Here is a 21,784-nt window from a genome sequence, read left to right on the forward strand (position 1 = left end):
AAATGTTTTAATTGTGTTTTTACAAAGGATAGGAGGCCATGAAATTATTTGTTTGAGAAAGTTATTAACTTTGGATAGATTTTTTTTGGATTTTGATATACTTTACTGATCCCTGTAGTGAAATGAAGCTCTGCATTTAACCCATCCTAGCTGTGTAGCTAGGAATGGTGGGCAGCCACCATGCAGCACCGGGGGACTAACTCCAGTTCGTCTTGCCATGCCTTGCTCAGGGGCACAGACAGGAGTATTAACCCTAACATGCATGTCTTTTTGATGGTGGGGGAAACCAGAGCACCTGGAGAAAAAAACCCCCCACCGCAGACACGGGGAGAACATGCCAACTCCACACAGATGAGGACCTGGGATGACCCCCCCCAAGATTGGACAACCCTGGGGTTCGAACCCAGGACCTTCTGGCTGTGAGGCAACAGTGCTAACCACTACACCATACTGAATAATATATCTCAGGCAAGGAAGTTTCCTATAGAAAGGAGAAAGAGATCAACATAGAAATAAAGCGTTCTACTTATACATTTTGTAGATTTTATTTTAGAGCTTGTGATGGACTAGTGGCCTGTCCAGGGTGTCTGCCTGCCTTCTGCCAAATGCATGCCGGGATACGCTAAGACCCCCAACCCTGGATTGGATTCTGTGAGTATAGACAATGACTCAATGAATTTTATTTGCAAATATTATTTCCCAATATTTGTTTGAATTTAGCTAATAGACAACTTGGGCGGGGCATGCTGCAGCAGAAATAATCAGTCAATAACAGGACAATATACTATAGTGACTGTACAATCAAAACTTCACCACACTTATCTTGCTGCTCTACATGCCAAAGCCCACCCACCCAGTACTCCAAGGTTTAAACAAATCTAATTAATCAATTGCAAATGCTATTTAATCCCTGTTGGTATGACCACAGCCAGTCAAGCTGTATACTCTCTCTTCCATATCTTATTGATAGGCCTCTATGGGTGGTTAGCACTGATGCTCCTACAGATACTTTTAGAGTACTGTGTTGTTGCATATGGGTAGAGAGAAGAAGAAGAAAGCCACTTTAGTTTGTCATTGTATTCTTACAACACATTTGTTCTCTGCATTTAACCAATCCTATTGTATAGGAGCAGTGGGCAGCTGCAGCACCCGGGGACCAAGTCCAGTTCTTCTTTCCATTGCCTTGCTCAGGGGCACAGACAGGAGTATTAACCCTAACATGCATGTCTATTTGATGGTGGGAGGAAACCGCAGCACCCGGAGGAAACCCACGCAGACATGGGGAGAACATGCCAATTCAACACCGAAAGGACCTGGGACGGCCTGGGGTCCGAACCCAGGACCTTCTTCTGTGAGGCAACAGTGCTCACCACTGGGCCCCGTGCCACCGATGAGCACGGCATAGAGCTCCTTGGCATAGATCATGACATTAATTAAACCAGGGCTACGGGGTTTGTTTACCACTGCATCACCATATAATGAAAATGCATACATTCATGTGCAATGTGCAACACATCCACGAAATGGCATCTGTTATTTTCCGTTACCTCTGTCTGAACCATGTTGACCCTCCGTGAGCGGAGCTCTCTCACACAGTTGTAAATGTCCACCACGCCTTCTCTCTCCGCCATGTCCAGCATGATGTCAATCACAATGAAGCAGCCTGTTCGTCCTGCCCCCGCACTACATGCAAACAATTAAGAGACCGGCCGGAGATATAGCAGAGACATTAAAAGGGGAAATGGAGAGCATTGGTTTTACTTGGCAGTCGGTAGAATATAATAAAATTGCAATTTTAGAAATGGAACATACATTTAGGATAAATAGCTTGCAAAATTATGTATTACTCCAATGACCTTGGGGAAGATTTACAAACCAAAGCAATTCTTTTGCTAAGATCAACTGTCCACACTCAAAATAATGATTTGTGATATGTTTCAAGTTGCACGAGAGAACGTTTTTATGGTAAAATATTAATTTTTGATTGCTATCAGATTTGAAAATATTCCCCAAGTACCAAAGAAAATTGTTGTATGGATTTGCCTATTTGTTGATTGCTGAGCATGTCCTGTGCTTTTTCACAAAATCTTTACTGGCACACAGGAAGTGATGTATTTTGCATATTTGTAAACTAGCATTTATCTAATGTGCATGTTATATTTATGGTATTTAAATTTGGGTTTGACATTTGACTGCTTGAGATTTATTTAAGTTAAACCCTTTTCTCATCCAATAACCACTAATGTGAATTCAAACATGCTTATTTTGCTACAAAAACAAAGGTCACCCAAATCAAACAAACAACAATTACCCTTTAAATACATTACATTGATAATTCTGACATTCTGGGATGCCTTTACAAAACTAATCACAATGTTTACCCTCCCTGATGTATGTGCCCCTGGGAGACATGTTTTGCAGACTTTTCCCATTCAAACCAAAGACTACACCAGCATCAGTTGCTGTAGTCTTTTGTTGCTGACTAATTTTGTCAATAATTGATAATACTAATAATAATATCAATTTTGTTAATAATGTTGACTAATTTGCTACACTTCCACCAGAAATTGAGGGACAAATGAAAACCTTTGTCACACGCCTTTTGATTGGCAGCTATTGCTGTGGACCAGACATAAGTGTGTCGGTATACAGAGTAAGAGTGAGGAGAAAGATGTAAAGTATGTAACAAATTGGGCAGGTCACACATTTAATTAAACCTTGGGAGGAAATGGTAATGTTTACAAGCAAGCAAACGGAAACAGAACAAATAAAAAAGACAACAAATATAGTGCACACAAACCTTAATAAATATGAATACACATCAATCTATACATGGTTGGAGTGAAAGCCATCCATATACATATAGTTATAAGCTATATATATATATACACACACACACACACACACAAATGTGCAAATAACAAAAAAGATGAAGAATAGATAGAGGGTTATTTGATGACCAGCAAAATAAAAGAGGGAAAAAAGAGCCAACTAAAGGCCAAATGTGAATTTGACATGGCCTGAGGAAGAGCCTTCTGAGCCATTTTAATTGTGTGTTCACTGACTATATACACTTTATATGTGTGTGTTATTTCAGCCATTAAACATCGTATCTCCGCATTCAAGTGGCTTTCCGACCTCTTTGTTAGAGAGTAATTTAAAAATAAACAGAAGAAAATTAGAAACATGATTACAAGGGGGTACAACTTGAGGTCTGTTACACCTAAGTAACCGCGACATGCTGTACCAACCTGCAGTGCACCACCATGGGCCCGGCATTGGTCAGGGTTTTGGATTTGACTCTCCTAATAAAGCCCAGCAGGCCTGTGGCATGGTAGGGCACGCCGTGGTCTGGCCAGCCTGTGAAGTGGAACTGTCGGATCTCCCGTATCTCATGCGCCCCTCTCTGGGGAACAGAAACACACAGAATGCAGTAGGGCGGGGGAAGGGGGGTCACAGTGGGAAGACAGGATACGGTGCATGGAAGAGGTGAGAGTCCCCCTCCAAAGCAAACACGCTGCTAGATTGAATATAAATAAGTCGGTACATGAACAGCAGGAGAGGTCGAGTTAAACACAGATTCCATTACCTGTGGGCAAATGCAAGGTTCAACTCTACTGCTGGCTCATCTGTGCTACCTAACACTCCTCCATCATACAGCAGCATTCGGGGGACACAGCTATCGGTTTCCTGTCTTGTGTGGACACTGTGGGATTGGGCCCTACACCTTCAACTGATTGCGATGTTAGGACTGTTCATTAAGCTTATTCTGCTGTTGCGCTGCTGGCGGTTACTCTGGATTTTCCGAAGCATTATCCGGAGGCCTAACATGTAACTGGAAAACCGGAATGTGAAAGATAGTGATCTATCTGTAGTTAAACAACAGTGCCCCTGTGGTTGGAAAGGGTCACTGTAGCACACATTTTTCGACCCCCCCCTCTTGTCTTCCCAATTGTATTTGGCCAATTACCCCACTCTTTGAGCCGTCCCGGTTGTTGCTCCACCCCCTCTGCCGATCCGGGGAGGGCTGCAGACTACCACATGCCTCCTCTGATACATGTGGAGTCGCCAGCCGCTTCTTTTCACCTGACAGTGAGGAGATGCACCAGAGGGACATAGCGCGTGGGAGGATCATGCTATTCCCCCCCCCAACAGAACAGGTGCCTCGACCAACCAGAGGAGGCGCTAGTGCAGTGACCAGGACACATACCCACATCCGGCTTCCAACCTACAGACACGGCCAACTATGTCTGTAGGGACGCCCGACCAAGCCGGAGCATTCTTTAAAAATGTAACTAGGGGAAGTGAACAAGATGTACCCTCCTGTTTGCAGCTACTCTGCAGTAGACTTTTGGTGTGGCACCTACAGTAACCAAAGGCCTACACTTTTCAAAACTTAATTTTTTTGAAATTCATATTCTTACTACTGTTAATCTCTGGGGCAATCAAAGAAAGTTGAATCAGTTCATCTGGACACAACGTTTATTGAGAGAAATGTTTCATCACTCATCTAAGTGACCTCTTCAGTCTCAACTGACTGCAGGTATCCCCACCCTTATAAACAATACACCTTTATAACACCTTTACAAACTATACAGTGGCATAACGACCGAAACCAACGATCAGTTTCATATGCACATTGCCAGGACCATTAACTAGAGTTACAATGGCCATGTGTACTGTTCACAGAGGATTGGGGAATGGCTGCAATCACAGCATTGTAAAATGGTGACACATGTACTCTTAGCCCCACGTTTCAGGGATGGTCGTTCCCTCTGGCCTCTTTGACTCCCCGTTCAAAGCAGTGTTCCTCCCTATGAAGGATGTGCACATCCTCATCCTTGATAGAGTGGCCACTGGCCTGTAGATGGGTGTAGACTGCGTCGTCCTAGTCTGTTAATCTCTGTGCAATATTCTCGATGTGAATTTTGTATAGTAGCGAGCCACTATCTCATATCTCTGTGCTACTGTGAGCTTGTCATACTACCTCTGACATGCATTTCTTTTCTATTTCTTTTGCTGCAGCAAATTTATGCTCATTTACATACTTGTATTACTTAAAGAAACTGTGTCTGATCTCAAAGTCACCCGATGAGCCAACCACTTAAATTTCTAGCATGTGAAAACTACCAGAAATAAATATAGAAAATAAAACGGAATCCAATTGTAATTTTGCGTCAGTACAGAGGAAGTCCACAAGTTTGAAAACCTGTGTGTGAAACCGGCCATAACTGAAACACAACATGCCCAACTAGGGGTAAATACAGATCTTGGGGTGTCTGGATAGCGTAGCGGTCTATTCCGTTGCATACCAACACGGGGATCACCGGTTCGAATCCCCGTATTGCCTCAGGCTTGGTCGGGCGTCCCTACAGACACAATTGGCCTTGTCTGCGGGTAGGCAGCAGGATGTGGGTGTGTGTCCTGGTCGCTGCACTAGTGCCTCCTCTGGTCGGTTGAGGCACCTGGTCGGGGGGAGGGGGAACTGGGGGGAATAGCATGATCCTCCCACGCGCTATGTCCCCCTGGCGAAACTCCTCACTGTCAGGTGAAAAGAAACGGACGAGGCATGTGGTAGTCTGCAGCCCTCTCTGGATCGGCAGAGGGGGTGGAGCAGCGACCGGGACGGCTCGGAAGAGTGGGGTAATTGACAATTGGGGAGCAAAAAGGGTGGGGGATGAAGATCCGGAAACGTACCTTCTCTACGGCAAAGGTCCGGATGACATACTCCGATAGCAGCTGGGTCTCTATCAGCGTCACCTTGATGTCTCTGTAGATCTCTGTGTCGTCAGGCCAGTACTTACAGCACTTCACCTGAAAGAGTGAGATAGGCAAACCAGTCACAACCACCGATACACTCAGTGTGAGAGTAATACGTGTGACAGATACTTTCACTTTTCTGTGCATGAAGGGGTCATGCAATTGTAATTGTTGTATGCACACGCACACACGCACACGCATCTCTAATATAAACTGGAAAAAATATGTAATAAAAAACATTCTAAAATGCCACCAGAGTGAAAGCTTGAAAAAAACATATTTTCGAGTTTACAATCTAATTGGCCTGGGCTTGACTTTTTTCCCTCAATAAAGCAAATTGTCACATAACATTATGCTCCATTTTCCACTTGAGATTTCAGCCTCTGAGGCATTTCTTCCAAGTCAAAATGAGCTTTGCTGCGTATTAGTTTCAGCCCTGCGGTCAAGTAGAGGCTGTAAATGGGAATCTCATGTATCGATGGAGGGCTCATTCCCACATTATTGCTTTTTCATTCCCACATCGATAAAGTGGAAACGAGTGTAAAGTTAGACTGTACCGAATGCCAGACCGTTAAAGGGAACAGCGAGATGAGCAGAATAGGCACTTAGGGGGTGTACGACTCCTCTACCTTAACTTTTGTCTGTCAGTGGGAAGAAATAGGACAACAATAATCTTTTTTAAATAAATAAATGTGCTCTACAATTTGATGAAGGTGATATAATGACAACCCAGTAATGATATGAAATGATAAACCATCAACCGCTTAAAATAAATTTCCCAGCGGAAATCTAAAACACCCCACTGGAAATATCACTTGTATTAGGTATCATCAGACTACAAAATTACCCCCACCAATTCAATTAAACTGTTGATATTGAAGAAGTAAGATTGGTAATAGCGGCTGAGATCTTGGAGGTATATCAGAGAATAATAATTCTTGATGAGGGATAGATGGGACACCAGCCGTGGCTGGATTCAATTTCTTTCGTTTCTCAAGTTTATCCTCTGATTAGGAGTGAAATGAGATTTGGGATGGTGGAGTGACACAGACAGAGAGGGATAGAGGGTTGGTGGTGGTTATGAAGGGGTGGGGGGGGCGTAGGTCCTTCTCTCTCTTTCTCTCTCTCTCTCTGACACCCCTGATGACTAATCCCTGATGACAATCACAAATCCACCGTCCGCCTCCAGCCAGATTGCATTAGGCAAAAGCCATTACCTTATTAGATCACTCCAAATCAGGCGCCTGCTTTCGGGGGGGAATTAGCCTTTGGGCCAAATTATGCCAGCATACACACAGATGTTCTTTTTCTCTCTCACACACACACACACACACACACACACACACACACACACACACACACACAGGTGTGTGTGTGTGTGTGTGTGTGTGTGTGTATTCATTCACTCAGACAATGTGCACGGAACCGCGTGCACGCGTCATCGTGCACCACGCGACCCCACCCACACCAAACCTGTCATACATCAAAGTGTGCCGAGTGCCGCCCGTGTGCGCGGCCGGCAGGTTGGGAGGCTGCGCGTGCCGCGTCTGTGCCTGTGCCAGGATCTCCCACAATTCCTCAGCGGCTGAACCGAACAGATGGCCCACTGTGATATGGCGGAGTGATTTTACGGGAGCCCACCGTGGAGCCACTGTCACTGTGACCAACTGTGCCTGCCGCCCGCCATTGGACAAGGATCATATAACAGACGGTTTGGGGGCCCGGGCCCCGCCGAGGATGGCACCGCGACTAAGCAGGTGTGGAGAAGGTGCGGGTTGGGGCGGGGCTGGGCTCAGCTACTGTAGAGGAGCAAACTAATGAGGTGCCTAGAGATGGGCCCATGAATCATTATCAGCTCTGCTACATTTAAGCCCCCCTTAACCCCCCACCCCTCACCCACACACAAAATACGCACATCAGCGAAATCAAACCGTCCTGGTGTTTAAAGGGCTTTGAGCGGAAATGTGTTTAAGATTCTCAGAGAGATCTCTCAGCTATGGGTGGCCGAAGCCTCCGCAGTACCCAAGACCTTCATTTTCTCCTAGTTATAACCTAACCAGGAGGAACTACAGTCAGAGATCAGAGGACCGAATTATGTCTTAAGTAGGGCCCAGAGGTCTCCCCAGTAATGACACATATTGTAGTGTGTGTGTGTGTGGGGGGGGGGGAATTCACGGGCGTCTCATTAGCTCTAACATTATGAACCCTCCTCACCACTCAATAACAGCAGTCCTCAGGTCTCCAACCCAGGACAACATTAAGATATGTTTCTGCTCCAAAGAGCCTGCTCGAAGCTGGCGGCTAGCGGTGTATAATCTCCCGTTATAGACCCACTCAGATGTAACAGTAGTCAGTCGCCTGGATGCCTCTCTAGTAATGAAGGCCATCAATCAGTCTCTCCTCACTTTTCACCAGTCGGATAGATGGAGGAGGAGGCTGCCAGCACATAAGGTCCATGCCTCACTGAGTCCACAACATTACAACACACAGACACAGACACAGACACACACACACACACGGTGAAGTCAGCCCTTTTTGCCTCTGGACGCGATCTGATTGGTCGTGTGTCAGTTTGACAGGGATGAGGCTGGGGGCGAGGTAATCTGATCCCAGATCTGCGGTTAGAGTGAAGTTGTAATTAATACCCACCCTGCCCACTTCCACCAGGTTGGTCACCATGACGATGGCTGCTGTGTTCTCCTGCCAAACCATCCTCCAGAAGTCAAAGACCGTCTCCTGCATAGGGCCTGGGAGAGAGGGGGAGGGGGAAGGAGGGAGAGGGAAAGAGAGAGAGAGAGAGAGAGAGAGAGACAGAGACAGACAGACAGACTCAGATCAGATTACCCATAGTTGAAAAATTGGATTTTGGTAGTTTCACAGCCCTAAAGTATTCTAGCAAAATTGTTAATGTTTAATCCGTCCTTCAACCTTTCCTCATAGCAGCAAATGTTGACGAAAACATTAAAAATTACTTACAATTTTTTTATTTTTTGGATTCCCCCCCCCACCTTTTTTCTCCCAATTGTACTTGGCCAATTGCCCCACTCTTCCGAGCCGTCCCGGTCGCTGCTCCACCCCCTCTGCCCACATGCCTCCTCTGACACATGTGGAGTCGCCAGCCATTTCTTTTCACCTGACAGTGAAGAGGTTCGCCAGGGGGACGTAGCACGTGGGAGGATCACGCTATTCCCCGCAGTTCCCCCTCCCCCCCCGAACAGGCGCCCTGACCGACCAGAGGAGGCACTAGTGCAGTGACCAGGACACATACCCACATCCGGCTTCCCACCTGCAGACACAGCCAATTGTGTCTGTAGGGACGCCCGACCAAGCCGGAGGCAACACGGGGATTCAAACCGGCGATCCCCTTGTTGATAGGCAACGGAATAGACCGCCACGCCACCCGGATGTCCCAAAAATTACTTATCGAGTTTGACGAAACATGTTATTTGCTTGGCGTTTTACATGTCAAGACACATAGAGAGAAAAAAAGACAAAACAAACACATCACAAATAAATGTGTGTCTGTGTGCATTTAGTGTATTGGCATTTATTTATGCATGTAGGCATGCATACAGGCATGCCTGGGTGTGTGTCTACGAGTGTACACATGCACTCAGTATCTGTTAGTGCATGTGTACACTGTGTGTGTGTGTGTGTGTGTGTGTGTGTGTGTGTTGTTGTTGTTCCAAACCATGGAGAGAAGTGAGGCTGGATACAGCAGCTGTAAAATAAATGAAGAGCAGCCTGTTCTGTCCACCCCGTATTTAAAACCTGACTGAGCAATAACTGTGAATCGATAGGAATTTAATTATCATTCTAGTGAATTCAGATTATTAATATTGGTCTTAATCAACTGCGAACTGGAAAAAGTACTTCTGACAAATTAATTAGTTAATGCAAATCCTTGTGCATATTCCATAGTTAATGTGAATTACCTACAGCCACAGCGAATAACAGACACGCATCCACGCACTCACACGTTTACACAAACGCACACACACACTTACACACATCGTGTGCAAAACTGTCAACATCCAGGGGGTTGGCGAAGAGGTAAAACTCGGTAACCCTTAACATTTTCCCAACTGCCGCTGTGAAAAACGGCAGCTAAATCCGCACACGCGTGAAAGCAAAACCGGCGCTGTTTTCGGTCTGTTGGCTGAACTGGAAGCTGTAATAGGATTTATGTGTTAATTGAGTTTCATGACCGCGAGACCTTCGCAAACCTGTACGTTAAATCACCCATTTCTCTCAATGTGTTTCACATGAGAATGTCCTAATAATGTCCTTATTTCTGGTTTGCTAAGCCACTTGGTGGTACAGTATGAACATTTATTATTATATTTTATTAATGTGTCACAACAAGCTGGTTAATGTAAATATCACCATGCTAACAAAGTTTCCTCGGTTGCTGGTGATAGATTTTTATTGCTTTGACGAAAAACGTTTCCACAAAATGTTCCCTTTCTCCCCAATTGTATCCGGCCAATTACCCCACGCTTCTGAGTCTTCCCGGTCGCTGCTCCACCCGCTCTGCCGATCCGGGGAGGGCTGCAGACTACCACATGCCTCCTCCAATACATGTGGAGTCGCCAGCTGCTTCTTTTCACCTGACAGAGAGAAGTTTCACGGGGGGGTGTAGCGCGTGGGAGGATCACGCTATTCCACCCAGCCCCCCCCCCCCCGAACGGCCAGAGGAGGCGACCAGGACACATACCCACCCGCATCGGGCTTCCCACCCGCAGACATGGCCAATTGTGTCTGTAGGGATGCCCGACCGAGTCGGAGGTAACACGGGGATTCTAACCGGCGATCCCCGAGACTGCTACGCTACCCAGATACCCACAATATTTCTGTTTTTTAAAAGTTGCAGTGGTGTGTTACTGCAGTTGTGTCCTACAGTAACCCCTCTCCCTTTATCTCGGTTCCCAGATCACTGTGAAACAGCATCCCTCATGAGTTTTTATTTCAATATTGAACGATGAAACACAGGTGACTCCTTTCTCCAACAGAATAATTAAAAAGAAGTTTGGCGCGAAACTCTTGTCACATCCTCCATCTCCATGCTCATGTTTGCATGTGGTGCATCTCTGCCTCCACTGTAGGGACTCCATAAGCAAATCACATCTCCTCCAGTCTCTCCAATAACACCCCAACTCGATTGAACCTCCCACTCAGCTACCTCCTACGCCTGTCCCCGGGGGAGGATACACACTGCTGAGGACTTTGGGAGAAGGAGTCCGGGTAAGCAGGACAGCTGGTGTGTAGGACTTTAGAAAACACAATAATACTTGGCATTGTATGGTAAACCATCCAACAGGCGGCTGGTGCCAAGCCAGAGAAAATCAACTTTTGATTCAACATGCATGTAGGACGGAGAAATAGGTCGGGAGATGCTCCTGGCCGCTGGAATTTCGTGTCATGAATGAAGAATAATGCTTATTAAATAAGCATTAATGGAAAAAACAACCCCTCTGCCGATCCGGGGAGGGCTGCAGACTACCACACGTCTCCTCCGATACATGTGGAGTCGCCAGCCGCTTCTTTTCACCTGACAGTGAGGAGTTTCTCCAGGGGAACGTAGTGCGTCGGAAGATCACGCTACCACCCCCGAACAGGTGCCGCGACCGACCAGAGGAGATGCTAGTGAAGTGACCCACATCTGGCTCCCCACCCGCAGACACGCCCAATTGTGTCTGTAGGGAGGTAAGCTGGAGGTAACACAGGGATTCGAACCGACAATCCCCGTGTTGGTAGGCAACGGAATAGACCGCTACGCTACCCGGACGCCCAAGGATAAGTAATATTGAATAGCAATAGTGATGAAGAGCTTCTCTGACCGCCTTCTTATGAAAGTGGCTGAGAGCCACGCCGGGGTTATTTTGCTGAACTTGTGATGACAAGACAAGAAAGTATCATACTTAGCAAAGAATGATGGAGGTGCGTAATAGTTAAGTGCTGAGGCTACGGAGAAGCGTTCGTCAAATACCGCAACGATCTTGATGAAGAGTCTCCCCGAGAGTCATCTAGCTGGCCCAAAGGCGTTCACCACAGGCTAGGAGAATGAAGTGGTTTGAGAGCTGGGTCGTGGGATTCGACGGCAAGGTGTGAGTAATGTCTCCAGTGTTGTGTGTGTGTGTGTGTGTGTGTGCGTGTGTGTGTATAAGCTTTAGTCAGAGGAGTTTAGAGGAGGTACTTCAGAGGAGAAGAAGCGCCTCTAGGAGACTCACATCCAGCTGTCACGAGCGCTGAGGCTGCTGCTGCCGACACTGTGTTTTGGGACTTGGCCTGTTCCTACTCAGAAGTAAAGAGTGTGACAGCTGTAGAAATCCCCTAGCCAGCAACGCCTAATCGACATGCACACATGCCGACACGGACACACGTGCACACACACGTGCACACACACACAGCACACAGCCACACACAGGCTACATTCCACTCTTCCTTGGGCCATTAATAATACATGCAGCAGACTATGGCATTATGTACACTCACTCATCATTGATTTGCTCCCCCCCCCCCTCTATCTCCCCCCGGTGAGCTCAAAGATGTTACCTGTGAATTATAAACCTGGAGTGCTGCTGGTATCATTTTGCAGTGGTGGCGCATGTGTGTGTGTGTTTGTACGCATGTGTGGGGCTAAAAAGAGAGACAGACAGGCAGACAGAGGGAGAGACGGAGAGGGTCTCGAGGACAGCTTGATAAAATTGAGCCCTTTCCTGTGTCATGAACATTTTCCACATCCAGGAATACAGAAGAAATTATCAGAGGCGTTCCGACGCCCACCTCAGTGTAATTCACATCCTCCGACAGCCAGAAGCCGACGTCTGTTCTGTACTCTAACCACCCGTAGAGGGAGGAGTGAGCCGGGGCCGGGCAGTAAACCGGTCGTGTCAGTCGGCTTAGTAAGTTAGCTACAATCGGCGCTGGTGAAACAATAAGAGCAGACTGTGCTGCCATGGCAAAGAGCCCTCGCATGCGAGAATGACCTACATAATGAGAAGCAGTGCTGCAGTGATGAGGCTTTTATGGAGTGACAGCTGTTCTACCTGCAGCCGTCACCTTGACGGAGCAAAGGGACTCGTCAATAAACCTGCAACTAATGAGCGTCGTTGTAGTTTATAGTGGCAGAGAATGGGGACAATGTTATCCCACATGTTGCCTGCCATATTTAGCACCCCCCCCCCCGCCGCGACACCCAACTCCCCCGAATTTATGACAAAGGTATTTTAGCTTATCTCGCACTACCGTTGGTCTCATCATTTTCCGAGCTGCTGCCGGTCCCAGCGGGCCCTGGTGGAAGTGTCACTCGCTAAGAAACTTTACTGGGAGAAGGGGGGGAAGCCTTTTTTTTCTTCTTTTTTAGCAACTGCGCCAATGCCCAGGTGCACTTTTCAGGTGCTACAGTATGCAGTTTGTCTGATTGAGAGAGACAGGTCTGTGTCTGGCTCTCCTATCATCTCTGGCTGCTCTGTGCTTCAGTGTCAGCAGGCTGAGCCTTCCTTCCTGTCAGTCTGCCGAGGATGATGATGAATTATAAAGGGGGCCTGCTCTCCGGGAGAATACAGATGTTTCACACATCTTCCCTCCAACTCGTCTTCCTGGATGCCTCTACCCACTCAAAAGTCCTTGTCATCTCCCCGGTACAGTCGGCGGAGAAACCGGGACATATTACGTACGCTCACAGGGAAAACAGAGGCTAATTAGCTTGGATGGAGGCGCGTTCCGACTTCTTGAGCTTTTTCATCTCGAAGAGGGGCTCTGTTGGTTAAGTAGTTCTGCGACGGCTCATCTCCATATGGATATTTTTAAACGAAACAAGGGAGGCTCTTAATGACTCGGGGTGATTATAGAAGAAGTCGTAATAACCACGTTAAAACCCCTCTCGTTCGGAGGTGACGCCGTGCTAAGGCTGTTTGTTTTGATGAACTGAAGATCCGTAGGAGAGGAAAGACAGTTTCGTTGGAGTGTGCTGCTCAGCGTCCGGCATGAGACAGAATATAGACCAGCTTTAAAGGCAGGCAGGCAGACAGACAGGCGAGCGGACAGGCAGACTTAGCTGCCACTCAATTGGTATGCTATCTGTTACTGAAGTCAAAGCAAACAGAGGGTTGTTTTAATTGAGACACCGAGGAAGAGAGGCAATGCTCTAATAAACAGGTAATTATGCAACTCCCAGCTCCGCTAAAGCAGATTGTGAATCTATTAAGGCCTCTTCGCACAAACCTCCTCCTCTGCTTCTTTTTTTTTTTTTCATTGCTTTTTTTCCCTCTCCCACTAACACGAAATCCCCAAGCGAGCGGCCTGGCTGTGTGGGAGTAGGGTTCGCGACGCAAAATTCATAACAATTAACCATCAATCAGACTTAACCTCTGGGGTCAGGGTAAGTGCTCCACGCCCTGCGAATCTGCCGGCCAGATTAACACAGTGACAAAATGTGCCTGTACATGTCTGCTAATCCATTTATTTATTCAGCTCTCTCCCCGACTGACTGATTAATCGCTCCCACACCACGGCTAGAAGGAGAAGAGGAGCCAGCGAGAGAGAGAGACAGAGCGAGAGATAGACAGAGCGAGAGAGAGAGACAGACAGAGCGAGAGACAGAGCGAGAGACAGACAGACAGACAGACAGAGAGTGAGACAGACAGACAGACAGAGCAAGAGAGACAGACAGACAGAGTGAGAGAGTGAGACAGACAGACAGACAGAGCAAGAGAGACAGACAGACAGAGTGAGAATAAGACAGAGACAGACAGAGCGAGAGAGAGAGACAGATAGAGTGAGAGAGACAGACAGAGCAAGAGAGAGCAAGACAGAGTGAGCGAGACAGACAGACAGACAGACAGACAGACAGACAGAGACAGACAGACAGAGCGAGAGAGACAGACAGAGACAGATAGCGAGAGAGAGAAAGAGGGAGAGAGAAGGATGGATAGAGCAAGAAAGAGAGACTGCTGCGGTGCATGCACAGGGGTGTGTGTGTGTGTGTGTGTGTGCGTGTGTGTGTATATGTGTGTTTGTGACGAGCGATACCAGATACCGTGAACACACACTTGACCGAGCATCAAAGAGCAGCTCGCGAAGCGGTATGTAAACAACACTGGGGTAGTGCAGAGAGCTGTTTGTGCACACCTGCACACGCACCCCATTTCCAAACAAATAGTCAGATAGCCTTAAAATCTCCCCGCCCACACATTCCAGCCAAGCGCGTCTCACGACTTAACAACAAAAAGTTTTATTCTTACCTTGAGTGGCGATGTAGTGATTTGGCCTGTGGTAGCCCTGAAAACAAGCAGAGCGGGAGAGGAGGAGGTTAGACTCGTTTAACTGTACTCCTGCAGATAAAAGTGTTACTCCGGCTGGGCGAGGCTGCGTGCCTCCTGGAAAGACCGCAACGGAGATTTAGACATCGGCCCGTTTTTTTGTTGGGGAAGATTGACCTATAAATGTAAATGCTAGTTTCCGTACTGACATACTATAGCACATGTGCAGTTTATGTGAGTGTATATAGCCCCACTCTCAAAAACACCGAATTTCTCAGCTGTGCCGTATCGAGTTTCTCCCAGCCATGAGAAGACATGTATTCAGTCACATCTGTGGTCACGTTTTGTCTGCACATAGTGGTGCAACACTACTGCCCCGCTGCTCCACCCAGAGTACAACTGTTTGGAAAGATCTATTTGCATCCATCTAACAGTTATCACAGAGACACAAAACATGCATCTGGTGTTCCTTTTCATCTATTCGGGTATTTACTACAACTTCTAAAAGAGCTGCTGACACAGTGCAAACACACACACACACACGCGCACACACACACATACACACTCCATATGCAGCACACCTCTGGAGCAAGCAGCCAAAGTGTTGATAATCCCCAAGATACAACTAGCTGCACTGATCTCTACAATAGGCCGCTAGTCTCACGGATTACTCTAATCCCCTCAAGTTTTATTTGTCCAATTCCTTGTCTTCTCTCCGGAGATATGAGGCAGGAAACAAAACATTAGGACTTAAAGGCTCTTCGCCAGTCCTGTCTCCCCCTTGATTGTTTTCTCCCTTATTTGCTGCACCCCCCCCCTTATCACACTCGTATTCAATTTAACTTGGACTGTGATTAACGCCTGCCCAATAGAGGGAGAAAGACAGAGGATATCCCCCCCCCTCCCTCTCTGTCTCTCATCCAACGGGCTCTTTCAGCTATTCAACTCTCCTCCATTTTTAATGACTTCTTTATCTTTGGACCGAGGAGGAGATTTGTTTGTGCTTTCATGTATGCGCTGTCAAGCAAAGTGGAGGCCCAATACACCGGCGGATTAGAGAGGGGAGGCGAGGGGGAGTGGAGTGCAGTGGTTGGGGTGGGAGGGGGCTGACAGTGACTGTCAGCGAGGAGTTGCTCACTACAAACGAGTCCGCTACCTCTTCATAGGCACGTCAAATTAGGTGGGAGATGGCGTCTTCACGACAAACATTAGAAGATAAACGGGGCAAAGCAAACGTGAGGGTAGTTAACGGATCAGAGATGTGAGCGTCACCGCGGCGCAGCAGAGTCAGTGTGCGCTGTGTTGAGCTTGGTGTCTTCTGCCGCTTCTTGGATTGTTTCATGCAGTGATAAGTTACATTAATTCCCTCTAATAACAGTGGAGTGCAGAATCGCTAAAATATGCAGCACAACATGTTTTTGCCTGTGGGCACAGATTCGTATTCATTCGAGCTGCATATCGTTAGATAGCCCACTTTTGAAAATCTGGGGTACCTGACTGACTCAGGGATGCAGGGGAGGGTAAAACCAACTACGCTTAGTTTGTGCTCAATTATATTAGTGGAATAGAGGTTACTCAGTTTTTTGGGCTGGCATAAATACAGAATTTACAATATACATGAGTGGAATAAGGATCAAACTCACATAAATATCTTTACATGGATGTAGTTGTAAATGCTTTTTCAGGTAAAAACGAATGCGTGTAAATAAGATAGCGGTGAACATGATATGATCATCGCTTCCGGTGTGGGAAGGTGGTGGCGCGAATTCCTGTTTGCGTCGGCCTCACCCACTGCCATCCATGCAGTGTCTTTGTCCACGTCTGTGTCTAAGTTTGTGTCTTCGTTTGATGGCTGGAAGAGCTGGCGCTGGATCGGCTGGGAGAGCTTGGCCTGCTGCGTCCTGTGGGCCCGGGGACCACGGTCCTGCCTGGAGCTGCACCCGAAGAGGTTAACACTATGGGCGGTCCGACAGGACACGGAAGCAGGGCAGGCTAAGCTAACTGCTAGCCCACGCAAACCGGCAGTTTCGAAAGTCATCGGCTGGTGTTTGTTCTCTGGACAGTGATTTTTTTGTGTGTTTCGTTTGGATGTATGTGTTAGTTTGGATATGTGCTCTTATAGTTTTTGGATGTTTATGTCTTTGTGTTGCATTGCTGTGGGCTGGGGTAAACGATATTTCATGTAAGCAAGTACATGAAATAAAATGACAAATAAAGTGTTCCTGACTCCTGATACATATTCCACCATGAGACATAGGTGTAGAGAAAGTTAAGATTGGGGGTTATTTTTTTTAGTTCGCATGATCATCAGCCGATGCTGATGGTTCACCTACCTTTTTCCTTTACAACTCTACTCAGTATGCAGTACAAAAGCCCAGCAACCCACACCCAATGCATGCACACAGTCACACACAAAACCCAACTTTGCAGATGGCACAAAGATACTACACCACATCTCCTGGCCTTCTAACCACCCAAAAGGATACCTAATCAGCCACGGAGGTACAAAACATACATTACTGGGCTCCTCTCATTCACATGTGGCTGGAAATAATCGGTAGAATAATGGTGCACAATAACAAACATTATGGGGAATGCTCCATACATAAACGTTTATTAGGCAGGACAAGCTTTTGGATGGGTTAAAAAGCTTTTCAAAGAGTGCAGACATCATTACCCATCTGCCCGCATTTCAGCTAAAGACTTTTCCAATGAAGCCGGCAGGAGAGCTGGAAGCACTTTTCAATCATGGCCCTCTTTAATATGCGTATATTTTTATCTTATAATGGCACTCCCTCCATTGTGAGATAGTTTTCTGCAGCACTCCCTCGCACTGCATAATAGGCCATAAACTGAAAAGTGAAAGAGGTAAATAATTTAAGCCCTTGCATTTGCCGAGGCACACCTTGCATTATGAATTTACATTTGAAGGCGTAACAAGAGATTACAAATTACCACATTAGAGGGATGGGAAGCTGGTGGGGGATCTGGGGTTGGGGTTGGCGCGAGTTCTCCTGGGTAGAAAACCACTTAGGGCGTCAGGTACATCACCAGTCCATTACACTCAGAGTGAAAGCATCAGGCTGAAAGAGGCCAATGAAGCTACAGTGATTGGTCACATCCTGCTACCTATACTGATATTACCGGCAAATCAGGTCAGATCAGGACACCCTGTATTGTGTGAGGTAAGTGATTCAGATCTGTTTTTAACAGGGGCCAAGTCTCATGCCACCGCTCAAATGAAATTAAAAGCTGTATAGTTACAGTCAAGTTGCCCCGTTGTCTATATGAACCGCTAAGTGCTCTCCTATGGTCATGCTGTAGGTAGATATCGCTGCAGGTAGCTTAACCCACTGAGCTGTCAGTGGAACGGGTTAGCTAGCATGTAACAGAGTGGGCAACTGCACGAATGGGAAACAGGACTGTTCTGCTATGGAGCATGCAAAGCTCGGCAAACTTTCTCTGGATAACTGAAGGTTGAACAACTATAAGCAGTTAAAACCAACCAAACAACACAAGCATCAGAGAATTTATAATGGCATTAGCTGTGATGGACTTGATTTTTTTCTTTTTGCCTGCTGCTCTTTATTTGTTCAGCTGCTATTTGTGTTATGTAAGTTTAAAGATTCTCTCCGTGTACCTTATCTCCTGCCTGGAGTTTTATTCTCACAATAACTTTGCTGATTAATCATCCATGCGCGTTTTCTCTCCTCTTTCTGTTCTGTCAGTTCATGTTTTTTTTTTTTGCTCTCAAACTCGGTGTTCATCCAGTTGTTCAAAGCGAAGTCCAAAAACTAAAATCCCATTTTCCCCTGTGTGCTGGTCTTCCTCTCCACTATGCTCAGTGCTGTCAGCCTCTGATCTTCATCTCTCTTAACATATCCAATGAATAGAGCAACGCAGCAACCCTCTAAAGTCCAAAATGAAGGCATGTGTGTGTATGTGTGTATATATATATATGTGTGTGTGTGTGGCTGTGTGTAGTAGTGTGCATGCTGCAAATGCCTTTATAAGGTTTTGTTTATTTGTGAGTGCTAGCATGTGCTTGCACTGCATGCCTGTGACTGTGCTTGTGCACACGCATACACGTGCCAGTGTGGCCTTACATGGAAAAGTGCGCGCTGTGTGTATCTATCTGTATGAGGCTCTGTGCAATCACACATACGTATGATGCATGCGTGCAACTGTTGGTGCCCGTGTGTGTGTGTGTGTGTGTGAATATAAGATGGACTACAGAGCGGAGCCGTCATGCCCCTTCAGGCCCCCCTGCGATGGAAGCACCAGCTACCCTCTCCCTCCCCAGGGGGCACGTGGTGACCTTTGCGTTGGTGGTGCTGGCTGGTGTGTATACTTACATCAACGTAATTTGCATTAATGTAATCGGAGCTCTGTTCCCCCTCCAGGGCCTGCAGCCTGACACGGGAGTGATCATCTGGAAGAGAGGGAGAGCGGAAGAAACCGGCGCTGAATTAATCATATTAACGAGGGCACGGGGACAGGGGGAGGGAGGGAAAGGGACAGAGAGAAAGAGAAAGAGAGAAAGGACAGGTAGATAGAGACAGCATAAACAGGGAGGCAGACAGGTAAAGGACAGAGAGAGAGAGAGTGAGAGAGAGACAAAGCGAGACAGAAACAGGAGAGAGGGAGAGAAGAGAGGGGTGGTGGAGTAGTGGAATGGGGACATGGCTTTGTGGTAATATACTACAGCAGGCCAGGAGTTAAAATGGGAATGTGTTTGATGAAAGACTACTGTCTTTAACTACATATAAAACTAGGCTTATGTGAAAAAAAAAAGAAAAAAAAAGTTGAGCGGTCAGTTAAAAAAACCTTGTTTCTTCAACAACTTCACTCATCTGGAATTTTGAAAAGCAGCCATATTTACAGACTGTATCCAGACCAGATAGTTTTGAGATTGTAACAGGAAGAACAGCGATAGTTAGGGCTGTGCGATATGGCGATATATATCGTGTGACGACAGCAACAGCACGGACGCAGGCAGGAAATTTGCATGAAGGCAACACAAACAAACATGGACGACAGTGAACGTAGTGCAGGACGGGGTAATTCTGAACAGAAAGCCTCCGACCAGCCGGGGCAAAATGAGGAGCTTGTACCTAAAAGAGGGGCTACTTCTACCGTATGGACGTGGTTTTATGAAAAGTCTGACACGGACCAGAAAACCGTACTTTGCACAATATGCCACACGCTGGTCCCCACAGCAGACTCAAACACCTCGAGCCTCTTTTACCACCGATGCAAGAACCATGTCAAACAGTACGGTGAGGGTCTACAGATGAGAGCCGCAACAGCACAGTCGAGTGCTCAAAACAAACACGACAGTAATATTTTATATTTTGTTACATGCTTAATTGAAAATTTGTGCAAGGGTTCTAAACATAAAAGAGAAAAATAATCAAATATGAGTATGTACCTTTCATTTGTCAAGTATATAATTCAAAATGTAATAAGAAATACGCCTTTCCATGTGATCATTTTATATAAACTATTCATTGAATATACAGAAAATGGGCGATATCATGATATGTATCGTTATATAAATAACCTATATCGTGATATGTATCGTTATCGTGATATAAATAACCTATATCGTGATATGCATGTTAGTATCATTATCACGATATAAATAACCTATATCGTGATATGTGCCGTTATCGTGATATAAATAACCTATATCGTGATATGTATCGTTATCATGATACAGCCCATATCATGATATGTATCATTATCGCGATATAAATAACCTATATCGTGATATGTATCGTTATCATGACATAGCCCATATCATGATATGTATCATTATCATGATATAAATAACCTATATCGTGATATGTACCGTTATCATGATACAGCCCATATCATGATATGTATCATTATCGCGATATAAATAACCTATATCGTGATATGTATCGTTATCATGACATAGCCCATATCATGATATGTATCATTATCGTGATATAAATAACCTATATCGTAATATGTATCGTTATCATGACATAGCCTATATCATGATATGTATCATTATTGTGATATAACAGATCGTGATACGTATCGTTAGTATAATTATCGCGATACAAATAACATATATCGTGATGCATATCGTTAGTATCATTATCGTGATATAAATAACATATATCGTGATATGCATTGTTATTATGATATAACCTATATCATGATATGTATCATTATTGTGATATAAACAACCTATATCGTGATATGTATCGTTATCATGATATAACCTATATCGTGATATGTATCGTTATCATGATATAAATAACATATATCGTGATATGTATCGTTATATAACTAACCTATATCGTGACATGAGATTTTGGTCATATCGCACAGCCCCTGCGATAGTTATCAACCTTCAGGTTGTGAAACTCAATCAACCAAGAGTCCAAACCTTTGGCAAGCTCTTCGTTTAAACAATAAAAACAGAATTTCCAATGTACCGGAGTCATGAAGTTTTGCGGTGATAGCGATAACTGATGTTTGGAAGGGGGGGGGGGGGGGGATGATGCACCGAGGTTCCCAGTCCGCAAAAACTGACAGGCCATTTGTGAGGCTTCTCAGCTTGAGCTTGTACAGATGCTCTAAACTAACAGCGAAATCCAATTCAAAATTTAAGGGGAAAAAAAAACTGAAAAGAAACAAAAACAAATAGGGAGGTGGTACGAGTGGTTTGGTGCCACATGCTGCACTGCATTATTTCTCACAGCCAAAGAGACACTGCATTAAGA

The 21,784-nt window shown here is 45.9% G+C and overlaps 1 protein-coding gene across 1 annotated transcript in view; it reads right to left on the reverse strand.

The window, feature by feature from the left end:
* The window catches only part of LOC130124325 (receptor-type tyrosine-protein phosphatase mu-like), a 154,652-nt gene that overhangs the window by 12,606 nt on the left and 120,262 nt on the right, over window positions 1-21,784 (reverse strand). Inside the window, exons 24-29 of the mRNA XM_056293784.1 lie at window positions 19,379-19,455; window positions 15,006-15,042; window positions 8,410-8,507; window positions 5,698-5,814; window positions 3,252-3,406; window positions 1,548-1,683 (exon numbers count right to left, since the gene is read on the reverse strand). Of these exons, the coding sequence (XP_056149759.1) occupies window positions 1,548-1,683; window positions 3,252-3,406; window positions 5,698-5,814; window positions 8,410-8,507; window positions 15,006-15,042; window positions 19,379-19,455 (620 nt within the window). The remainder of the gene's footprint in view (window positions 1-1,547; window positions 1,684-3,251; window positions 3,407-5,697; window positions 5,815-8,409; window positions 8,508-15,005; window positions 15,043-19,378; window positions 19,456-21,784) is intronic.

The sequence above is a fragment of the Lampris incognitus genome, chromosome 14 (genome assembly GCF_029633865.1).
Source record: "Lampris incognitus isolate fLamInc1 chromosome 14, fLamInc1.hap2, whole genome shotgun sequence".
NCBI classification, from domain to species: Eukaryota; Metazoa; Chordata; class Actinopteri; order Lampriformes; family Lampridae; genus Lampris; species Lampris incognitus.